Source organism: Prionailurus viverrinus, chromosome A2 (genome assembly GCF_022837055.1).
Source record: "Prionailurus viverrinus isolate Anna chromosome A2, UM_Priviv_1.0, whole genome shotgun sequence".
In the NCBI taxonomy this organism is placed as follows: domain Eukaryota; kingdom Metazoa; phylum Chordata; class Mammalia; order Carnivora; family Felidae; genus Prionailurus; species Prionailurus viverrinus.
In genome coordinates this window covers 162,522,578-162,534,110 of record NC_062562.1, presented here as the reverse complement: position 1 = coordinate 162,534,110, position 11,533 = coordinate 162,522,578, and the positions used below count along the sequence as shown (strand labels likewise).

The following is an 11,533-nucleotide window of genomic DNA, read 5'->3' as shown; positions in this document are numbered from 1 at the left end:
TTAAATACAGGTCAACATCACTTTGAAAGGTCAAGCTAAATCAGAGGAGGAACCAGGGGGAGGCCCTGGTAGGCTGATGGAGATTAGGGTGAGGGGGAAATTCACTCATTCATTCCACAAATATTTACTGAGCAGCTACTATGTGCCCGGTACTGCTTAGGCAGAGGGTGGGCTTTGCAGTTGGATATACCTGAGTTTAAGTTCCAAAATCACCACTCGCTAGCTGTGACCGTGAGCAGTTTAACTTCTGACCTTCCCCTCGGTCTCTTCCTATAGAAATGAAGCAAATGTCTACTCCACAGCTGTAAAATCAAATGAGACGAGAACAGTGCTTAGCACGTAATAGGCACCCAACTAAGGTAGTTACCCCCCAAAGATGTCTTACAATTATCCTTAAAATTGTATCTACTTTGTCTTTTTAAAGGACTGGTTCTTCTCTTCCAAAGACCAAGATCTCCAAAGCTACTTACTGCCCTGTGTAGAGGCAGGCCTACCACAGAATCACCCCAGACTGGTACCCTTTGGTCCTATTGCACTTAGTAAAATAAAGGGCATTGTCGGCCCAGGTGAGACCTGTGCTTTCAGCATCATATTCCGATGAATAATTATCAAGTGGTTTCTCTGTTAGACACCCTTTCCAGATACAGAATGAGTCTCTTGTGGACAGTCGTATCCTCAAGGAGCTTACAGGCTAGTGAAGGTTCTATTCCCTGCATGATAAGCTCAAAGCTACTGAACTCAAACAATTTAAATGTACAGCTTTCACTGTACCAGCATTATTCTAGAACCACCATGCTTGGTGACCACAGGCCACAAAAACCAGTGGTAGCTACAGCTGGGTGGGAGGGAGGGAAGGGGAGGCAGGGCGGGGCGGGGGAGAATGGATCAGGGACACCTCCCAAAAGGAAAACAAGAAGGGCCCGAGGAAGGGGCTGCTGGAGCAGCACTGCCCACAGACCCTCTCTGATGGGTACGCCAGTGACCGATGGCCTGATGGGGCTGAGGGCTGTGCCAGGAAGGCGGGGAGATCTCATACTGGGAGGGCTGTCTGGTCATTAGACCTGTTTCTCTGAGTCACTGGGTAACCAAGAGGCAGTTTAAATTATTGAGGGGCAGAGTAAGCAGCTGGACAATGTGGATTATAAAATGTCAAGTATCGTTGTTGATAAACAGCTTTTGTGAGGGAAAGAGACCCAGGCTGTGGACCCTCTGTCTCTCTGGTGGGAACTGCTTTTCATCTCCTCACTAGAAGTTCCATAACTACTGCTCTGGCCAGGGTGTTTGAAGTGATAGATGCTGAACCAGAGGATGCGGGAGAGGCCAAAGGAGAGGGCATTCATAAATGCCAGAACATTTATGTGTTGTGATGGGTCATTTTACACACCAACTTGGTCGGGCCCAAGAATGGCCGGATGGTTGGTAAAACATGATTTCTGGGTGTGCCTAGGAGGGTGTTTCCAGAAAAAAAAAAATTAGCATTTGAATAGGTAGACTGATTATGGAGAAGATGCCCTCATCCAAGTCATTGAGGGCCTGAATAAAACAAAGAGGCAGGGGAAGGGCAGATTAACTCCTTCCTTGAGCTGCGACATCTATCTCCTCCCGCCCTTGGACATCACCTCTCCGGGTTCTTAGGCCTCTGGACTCAGAATGAATTGCACAACTGGCCTTCCTGGTATTCCAGCTTGCAAGTGGCAGATCATAGGACTTCGGGACCTCCGTAAATGCATGAGCTAATTCCTAGAATGTATCTCCATATACCCTTTTAGTTCTTTTTCTCCGGAGAATCCCAACACGTGTGTCTATCACTTCCTAGGTATTCCTGCTGCCCCCATGCACTCCACGCCCCTTCAACAACCACAAGCTTTATTTGAGGAAGGGAACCTCCAGATTCACTCAGCGAAGCCAACACGGTAACCGGATTTGCACTCCTATCTCGGTTGTCTCCCCACGCCTAATTTACCAAGCAGGCTTAGGGCCTACAGTGTAACCCACGGGAAGGAGAACAGAGCAGCGGCAGGTCCCCTCACCCGCTGGCGTGTCTGTGGTGACAACTTCCTGTCTTCACGTTAGGCTCTAGTGCTACCAACCTCCAAGGAAGGGTAACCTGTGGGTGTCAAAGTCGCTGATATCCTAAGTGTGACTAAAAATCAGGCAGGGCTTATGGAGGGGCGGGCACTGCGGGGCGAGGTGATAAAGCTCCTGCTACTTAAAGAGGCAGAGTGCTGATGGGAGGGTCACAGCAAAATGTTTTGTATTCTAGAGTTTTAAGGTCAGTTTGCTCTCGCTAATGAGTTTCCAACACACTTGCCCTTTCAGACCCACCTTTGCCAACGTTTTTATTCAAACTTCAGTGTGTGCGTGCATGCACACACACATTCCCTCCTTCTCACTAACTTCTGAGAATTCCTGCTTTGCAGAAAGTTTAGAGAAAATACTACTTTTTCCCTCCTGAGTTTATTCTTAGCCTACTTCAAGTAGGCATTTCGTCACCTTCTTAACAAGTCTTGGCACAGCAGATGAGTGAAGTTCCCTGGCTCTTCTTCAGTTCTTAATGACTACGGTACTTTGCTCAGTGTCAATAAATATGTGATTGCTTGGGTGCCTGAGTTAGCTACTCAACAGTTCTACTGCGACAGGTGTCCAGGGCTTAGAAACTCTGTGCATGCAGAAGACAGGTTTTGTGTTGGTAAGTTAACAATCGCAGTATGCTCTCTTGAATCCTCCCGACGGGCGTCACTTCAACTTTTAAGTGTGGATTTGATTACTAAAAATGGTCAAAATTCATTCCAAATGAAGTCCAGTGCTCCTACAGAGTTAATACTGGTTTTCCTAAATGCGACAAATAAGGTGTGAAACCCCGTATTATTGTTAAAGCCGAGCCGGTAAGGACATCACCAAGATCCCTTTTCATTCTTCATCAAACTGCTAGTGTCACAATGCGAGTCAGGGTACGCTGCAGGCACCAGAACGGATCCCATCTGGGCTCGTCTGGTATGCTGACAGTGTGTCACACACCCGGTCTCTCTGGCCAGAGCCCGCAGTGGGCGCAGGAGAGAGAATGCGGCTTTTCCCGCGGCCTCTAGAGGTCCTACCGACTGCGATCAGTCAGAACTTTTTCAACCACCATGCCCACAGCCTTACTTCCTACGAAATTAGGACGGCCCGTTGTGGATTCAGTGACCCTTTATGAATCTCTGATCCACAGCTCCCTGCTCCAGTAAAGCAGGCTAACTGCTCATTTCCAGTCCAAGAATTCACTTTCTTGTTCTAGGATCTTCTAAACTTGCAGGCACATTAGAATCGCGTGGGGGGGGGGGGGGGGGGGACTTAAAAAAAAACAAAACACCCAGGCTCCACCCCAGGCAAATTAGACCATGCCAGGGTGGGCCCTGGCACAAATTTATTTTTTAAGGTCCCCGGCTTCGTCTCACGTTCAGCCGAGATCAAAACAGTGTGCCTGTCTCCGCCTTACAGGATCACCCTGTGGCAATGAGCATCCCGAATTAGTACTTATTGGCTAATAAACATGGGACTGATTGAACTATTCTTGTCCATTGTTTTTATCCTGCTGTTTACTCAGTGAGCTTGGCTTGTAGATATTGTTTCTCTTACACAATTTTTTTACAACTACAATTCAACGCCAAGAACTGCCGTATGTAGACTGCTTTCTGTACTTCCTTGATTTTGAATTCAGCCTGTTTAGCCCGGTCTCTCCAGTAATGTGCCCGCCTTTCTAATTTGTTACAATTCCTCATATACATAAAACTGGTTATCTGGCATAAGTTGCTGGTAGAAGTGAACGCATTATATAGATAGGTCTGACACTTTCTGCATCAAGCTTTGTTTTCAGTCTCTGCTCACACATACTGTTCTTCCCACTGCTTCCCAAATTGCCGTCTCGGGCCAGCTTCTCCCCAGCACAGGCAGGCAGACTGGAAGCGAAGAAACAACCGCTGCCTGGCCTTGAACGAAAAGATGCACCAACAACATCCAGGAAATTGTTTAACTGGTCAACAAGTAATTCTGCATCGATGTCGACACTTTCTTAGGCCTGCAGTATGTTTCAAAATGCTTTCAAAGACCTTTCCTCATTTGAGTGACCTATGTAAAGTTAGTAAAGTGGGCATTATCCTCATACTAGGAATGAGAAAACCAAAATGAGATTCAAATTCTGGCCTCCTGACTTCCTTTCCAAGAACTTTTTCATTACGATAAGCCTTATTCTTATAAAAGCATTATAGATGCTGGACATAAAGTATTTTACATTACAAACACGGGGAGGAAGAACCCACTTTCCAAAAAGAACCACTGAATGGCCCCAGCACCCTAGATCCATCATTGTTATTTTGGTATGCCTTCTTTTTGTTTTCTTGTGCTTTAAGTAAAATGCAGTCGAATGTGTACTGTGTATTTAAAACAAAATGTTATAGTTTTGCTGGAATTTTGTCAGTTTGTATGGCTTTGGAGTAATTATAATATGGTTAGAATAGGAGTCTAAGAATGCATACCTCTCCAAGGTGTTTATTCTACTGTGTCAGATGCAATCTCTCAACAGGGCAGAATCTGGGGAGAAACCAGACAAGGAAAACAGGACCCAGATGTAAAATGTTTAAATTCCACGATTTTGGAGTTGGAAGAACCATTGTGTTCTGTCTGCATATTAGAATTAGGAAGATGAGACCTACAAATTAAGTGGCTTGCTCCCTATCAAGAAAACAGTGTTCAGCTAGGCCAGAATCCCGTTTTTAACTCCTGCTCAGGTGGTCTTTCCACTGGATGATTATGCACTGAACACCCATGTCCCTATCAGCACGTGGCCCGTGAGGGATACGAAACAGGATATGGCCTGTGTTCTTGGTTATTAGCTCACTTTTTAGACCAGTTTCAAGATTTTACAGTAAATAATGGCTTTGCCATTAAAGCCACATAGCTCAATGAGACTTTATCAAATATTTCAAATGTACCTGGCAGTTTTTGAGAGCATTGCAGCACGCTGCTTCTGAGGCTTCTCTGATTGGGCCGTATCTCTCTGCCTCCTTTAGTGGTTGATTGGCCCTAGGGGTGAAATACTTTTTTGTTTTGAAGAGACAACTTGACCTAGCTGACAGAAGTCATTGTGTATGCGTATATATAGGATCATGGCCAGAGTTACACATTTGAAAAGAAACTAGAGCGGGCCAGAAAGGGAGGAGTTAACACCTTAGAAGGTAAGAGATTGCTCATGTTGCAAGATACATAAATAGTACCTTCTAGTTCCCTTATGGTAGGGACAATAAGCTCTGGTCTCTTAAAGTCCTAATGAAGTAGACGTCTTTGAAACAGAGACTGTCCCCTGTCCTGGTGGTGCCAGAAATACAACCCTGTGCCACCGTTTGCCCATTCCCAGGCCCACAGACCCTGGTGCAGGAAGCACAGGACGTTTCCTCCTGACCACAGCTGACTGAACCAAGATGAGCGTGCAACCCAAGGGCAGCCAATCCAAGGGTTGGCTGGAAACCTGTGTGACCTGGTATAGAAAGGGGAGCTGGGCCACATCGCAGGCTTTAGAATCTGAAGAAAAAAACAAAAGAATCAGAGCCACGTGGGGTCAAGGTACACAGAAACCTGTGGGAACCAGGAGGTACAGGAAAGACAGAATACAAGAACAGGTTAAACAGAAGCAAAAGACAGCAGTCAAAAAGCTGAGACATCAGGCAATTAAATGCTTCTGTAGAGCAGCCCAGACTTAGGATCGTCTCTCCAGTCGGTCCCGTAACCTTTCTGGATAGTTTCCATACTGACCCCTGTGTTGGCAGGCTCTGAGCTAAGCACTTCACACAGGCTTCCTTTTCCTCTAAGCCCCAAACCCTCTTGAGACCTAGATGTCATTCCATTTTACAGATAAGGAAACTAGGCTCATGATGGTTACATAGCATATGTTATGATATTTCTGATGATGCTAGGACTTGAATACAGGTCTGACTCCGAGTCTGTGCCCATTAAGCTCTACTAACCCACGTGTGTCCTTTAGTTAAGGTGCTGTGCACTTCCCCCTCCCCCTCCTCCCCTCCCTGCCAGTTTGACCTAACTTGAGGTTCTTTTGCTTAAAGAACCTGGTACTTCCCTACTCAAAGGATGTCCTATGTATAGACCCTGTGAGTTTGTAGAGTTAACGGAACAGGGTCAAAGCATCCACCAAACACAGAGAAGAAACCTATCTGATGATAACAGAGTTCCTCATCTATAAGAGCCATTTGGGGAAAGACTTGCTTTGACTCATTGCTATTGAGCAGCCCTCAGACAGCTTTTTGTTGTCTAAGAAGCTTCAATATGGGGTGGAAGGTGGGGGGGAAGGACCAGGGCGTTCTGACTCTCCTCGGAGAAAACCTGAGCAGAAACTGGGTTCTCCATCCCATTTGTTATGAATAAAGGAACCCGGGTCTTTTATTATCAACAAAGTTTTTGCGGACTGAGACAGTGAACGTTTGTTATTCCCCAGTGAGCAGCCATCCGATCTCATCCTGGTTGAGATGGGCATGGTCACCCAAGTCTTTCCAAAACGCTCCAAAAAGCAGCCCAGCAGTCTCCCACTGGAACCTTGCAGTCTTATTTACGTAAAGCACTGCTCTAGCCAGAGCCCAGCTACCGTGTTTCCAATATTAAATTTCCAGCAGAAAGGACCAGAGTCTTCTTTCACTTTCTAGACAAGCAATCAACTTCCATTTATTTTCACACCTGTGGCTGAAACAGAGGCTCATCTAATGGTGACGATGAAAAACTTGGCAAGCAAAGAGTGAATCTGGTTAGAGTCAGTATCTGGATCTACTCCAAGGGGATATGCCTATTTGTACGTGACAGACCTCTTAGCCCAGGGGCAGACTGACGGAGAGCACATTTCTGGGCTCTCGTCTTTCCTATCTTGCCTGGTCATGACAACCAATCCTCAGCTACTTCAACTGCAGTTAAATGGTCTCTCTCAAGAGCCCTCGATGGACCAAGTTTCTCCACACTCTGAAACCTTTCTGTTGGGCTTAAGTTTTCCACTGATACATTTATGCATCCGCTCAGGAATCTTAAGCAAACAAAGTCTAGAGCTGGCCCGGAGTTCTACCTGTTAGAGGATCGGTGCAGGGAAAGGAGACCAGAATGCACAATCGAAAACCCCTGGTGTGTATGGGGCTGAGGATTAGAACACGGACTTCCATCTTTCTGGCATGGCCCTGCCCATTCCCTGTCATTCAGCTTCATGGCTATTGCCATGGCATTTGAACCACCTCATTGATATCTGAACCGTGTTCAACTTCTTGCCAGAGTGTGGGTCCCTGCTGACTACAGTTCCTTGCAGAAAAGACTGTGGGATGTATATGTAGCATTTTAACCCACAGGTCTCTCTCATTAACAAGCTCTGTACCCTCGTTAAATCTTTGAGTAGAGAGTTTCTGACGTTATCTAGACCAGCACCACACCTAATGTAGGAATCCCTTTCTAGCACACCCAGGCAAATATTCAAATCCTTCCAGAAAAGGGAACTCACCACCTAAAGGTAGTGCTTTGATTCTTGTCCCCTTTAATGAGGAGACAAGGTTCAAACCAGAGCTGGATCTCACACCAAGTTCCTAGTAGGTCACCAGTGAAGCTGGAACCCTGGCTTTGGGAGCCCCAGAGCCCCTACATTTACCTATAGTATTGGTCTAGATTCTAACTAGAAAGCACTAATCCCAATATGCTGGGGTTCTTTTCATCAGTTGTCCTGGTTTGTTCTACACTGGATTTTCTCATTGCCTTCAGACTATAAGTTATGGCAGGGAATCGGGTCTCACACTCATTCTTAGGTCTCCCGTGATCCCTGGTATTGTGGATGCCACAGAGCAGATGTTTCATAAATGCAATTGTCCTCTAAGGGCAGCATGTTCAGACAGAGCCTTCCCAGGAGCAAAGCTAGCCAGGGCAAAACCTTTTTCCTAGGGTGTTTATGCATAGCTAGGCTGGGTGAAGGCTGGGCTAGGTGATAAGGGAAAAATGGGTGCCTCCCTTATCATTTCATCAAGAAACTGTGCTAAGTACTTGCAGACCTTGTTTCCAGGCATCTGAGAAAGATTCAGGGGAAACAAGAGAGGGTAGGAATCAACAGCGTTACAGCCCAAGACTTAGGGCAGTCTCTCCCACCTCAGGCTCCCAGCCGGAATAAAACAAATCGAGTTTGGTCAAGTTTCAACAAGAACGTCTCTGCTTGGATTTGGGGGGGGTCTTATTTGGCTTCGCCTGGAGAGAAGCCAGAGTTAGAGATAGAATTTTGGCAGAAGAAATGAACCACGAGTTTTGTTAATTTCTTTGTTAATTTCACTTTTTTTCCTTCCACCAGCCTCATCATTTTGCAGATGAAAATTTGCAGTCTGTACAGGGAAAGGGACTTATGTCCCACTGCAAAGCCACTTAGTAGCAGGACCACACTCCGATGCCCTCCTCTGACTGAATGATCTCGAGCACATGGGAGCCAAGGTCCCTAAAAGCAGAACAGGCAAGAAGGGGCTGTCCTTGTCTGTACTGGTGCTTAGTGCTCAGGGACCCACAAAGCCCTTCAGTCTGCCCACTGCCAATGGGGAGAGCCGGAAGGGGCACGCAGACACTGGTAACTCAAGAAAGCTGCAGGAGAGCACCATCATCTCACTACTGAGGAAAGGAAAGCTGAGAGCCACGGGCACTTTCTGAAACTCCGTAACACTTCTGGAAAGCGCCGTGATCTTTTCTGCTGATGACTGTCAAGAAGATGAGACAGCAGGAACGGAAAAACCAGCTTATTAGCTTGGAAATAAGGAAAATCTGACATAAATTTTTATGTCATGGTTCAGGCACAAATTTCAGGCTGTTCTGTCATTTCTCTGGGCTCTCTAGATTTTAAAGCTGGGGCTAAGGACACTGCTCCCGCTTTTTTAACGAGGACCTCCACAAAGGCTCCTAGCAGTTTAAATGCCAATAAGAGCCTGAACTCTTCAAATCAAACTATTCAAAGTTAGGAACTGTTCTCCTTAAGAAGCTTTTAAAGTCAGGCTTCTTGCTCCCCGGATATTAAACAAAACGTATTAGAAGAATTAATCTAGGAAACCTAGGAAGGCAGTCTTGAATTCTCATCTCGGGAGAGGCAGTACATCAGCACAGGAGCAGATTTTAGCTGGTATCAGGAAGGGGCGCACGCGACCCAGGCTCCAGCACTCCCTCCTAACAACCATCTCACCATCAAGGAATTAACCAGAGGTTCGGTGAGACATTCTCATGCCTCAGGATGGGCTTCGAACTTTGGAGGCTCTTCCTACCTAGAGCCACAATCATTATTACCTTAGGACCCTGTGATGGATTACCAGAGGACAAATCTTGCTTCCTAACCTCTCTGCAACATTCGTATGTAACATTCTTATACAACTTCTGCTTAGGTAATACTTTTGAAACGATCGGGATGCTGGGTCCCTTTCCAGGTCTTTCTGGGTTTCAAAGTGTGGTGTTCTTGTAATGTTGTCAAGTTCCAAATTCCGGCGTGTCTGTAGTCAAGTGTGTAAGATCCCAAACTCACGGACGTGCCACACGGCGATCACTGCGGAGGGCCCAGGGGCCAGCGGGCACGGAGAACCGCGAAAGGAGCGAGATTTACAAAACCCCCCCTCCGCTCCCTTCCCCGTACCACTGACTGGTCTCTAGACCTTCGGTGTTAACGCCCAGGCCAGAAGTCTCGAGCCCAGTTAGGAGCGGCCCCGGGGGGTCGGGCGGCTGTCCAGAGGGGTCGCTGTCGCCCGCACAGCCCCCGCTGTGGCCCGAGCGCAGGTGGTCCTTGAGCGTCTGCTTGTAGCGGAAGCTCCTGCCGCAGTAGGCGCAAGGGTAGGGCCGCTCGCCCGTGTGGATGCGCTGGTGCTTCATGAGGTGGTGCTTGCGGATGAAGCTCTTGCCGCAGTGCGCGCAGCTGAAGGGCCGCTCGCCCGTGTGCAGCCGCCGGTGGTTCAGCAGGTGCTCCTTGCGCATGAAGCTCTTACTGCAGTCAGTGCACGGGTAAGGGCGCTCGCCCGTGTGGATCATCTGGTGGCGAATCAGGGCCGAGTGGCCATTGAAGTCAATGCCGCACTGGGGGCAGGAGAAAGGCCGCTCCTGCGCGTGCCCCCGCTGGTGCAGCAGGAGGCTGATTTTCAGGCTGAAGCTCCGGCCGCACTGCGCGCAGCGGAAGGGCCTCTCGCTCGCGTGCGCTCGCCGGTGGCTGGTGAGCCGGGCCTGGTCCGCGAAGCGCTTGGGGCAGTCGGGACAGGGGAAGGGGCGCTCGGTGCTGTTATGGACCCGGAGGTGGTAGGTGAGTCTTGACGGGTGAGTGAAAGTTCTGGCGCAGTGCGGGCAGGTGGGGGGCGTGTCACTGGCGTGGGGCTGGGAGCTGCTGCTGAGGTCGGCCTGCTGGGGAAAGTGCTTAGGGCACTGGGCACAGGACAAGGGGTGGTCACCTGTGTGGCTACACTGGTGGGTCAGCAACATGTCTTGGCTGAGGCTCTTGCCACAGTGGTGGCATGAAAATACCTGTTCCCCGGCCGGAGGCGGCAGGGGGTAGCTGCCCAACTGCGTGAAAGTCACTTGTCCCTCAGAGGCTTCGGCCAGGTCTGCGGCTGGACGTCCAAAAGGTGCCATGGACGCAGACGGCTGGCTTTTGAAAGCCGCATCGGAAAAAGCGTCCTTCGCTGCCGGTGGTGGAGAAGAGAAGGTGACGGGAACCTCGGGGCACAGGGAGGCTCGGGCAAGGCCTTCAGCTTTGATGACAAGCTCCTCATCTGAAAGAAAGGACTCAGGGTCACCCCCGTCAATAGTCGTCTGATGGCAACTCCCGGTACAAGGCCTAAAAATGACACATTCATCTACTCTGACTTCTCTTCGGTCGGCCAGATAAATGCTTCATGACTATTAGCTCTCTTTACTTTGCCTGAAAATCCAGTCATTTCTGGCTCTGAATCTTTGCTCATTCTGCCCTCCCTTTTGTAGCCTCCATCCGTCTCTTCCCATCTTCCCAAATCACACCCGACCATGTCACGCCAATCTCGCAAGGCCCAATTCCGGCTTCACAACTGGCTGGAGGCCACAACTAAACACCTAAACTAAAACTGACAGATCTTCTCCAAACTCCTGATTTCTCTTATAGAAGTCATCCACCTCACTCACCCTGGAGACTTAACAGTGGGCATGCCCAGTCCTGGGGCATTGGGGGGGGGGGGGGGAGGTGTCCGATATAAATATCTGGAAGAGCACCAACTGGTATTTTTTATTTGTTTCCTAGAGTCTAATGGAACACAGGGCATAGAGGATATTTCAAACAGGCTGCATCAAGTCATATATATGAATGGGTTCCTTCTGACCTTGAGATTCTCTTCTACAATTCAGATGGCAAAATATAGATGGTGCTAAATCTCTGGGAAGGAAGCTATTTGCTGCTTCTGCCATCACTTTGTCCCACGGGAGAGCTTTGTCAACACTTGCACCTCTCCAAGGACATTCTTGTCTCTATGGCTCATCTCCTCCCCCCTTTTTTGTTCTA

At 48.3% G+C, this 11,533-nt stretch overlaps 1 protein-coding gene across 3 annotated transcripts in view; it reads right to left on the bottom strand.

Moving 5' to 3' along the window:
• Positions 1-3,370: 3,370 nt before the first annotated feature.
• ZNF398 (zinc finger protein 398) overlaps positions 3,371-11,533 on the bottom strand; it is a 34,049-nt gene continuing 25,886 nt past the window's right edge. For all 3 annotated transcript variants that reach the window (XM_047848557.1, XM_047848548.1, XM_047848543.1), the window contains one exon: positions 3,371-10,775. In XM_047848557.1, coding sequence (XP_047704513.1) covers positions 9,622-10,775 — 1,154 coding nt within the window. In that variant the 3' untranslated portion in view covers positions 3,371-9,621. The remainder of the gene's footprint in view (positions 10,776-11,533) is intronic.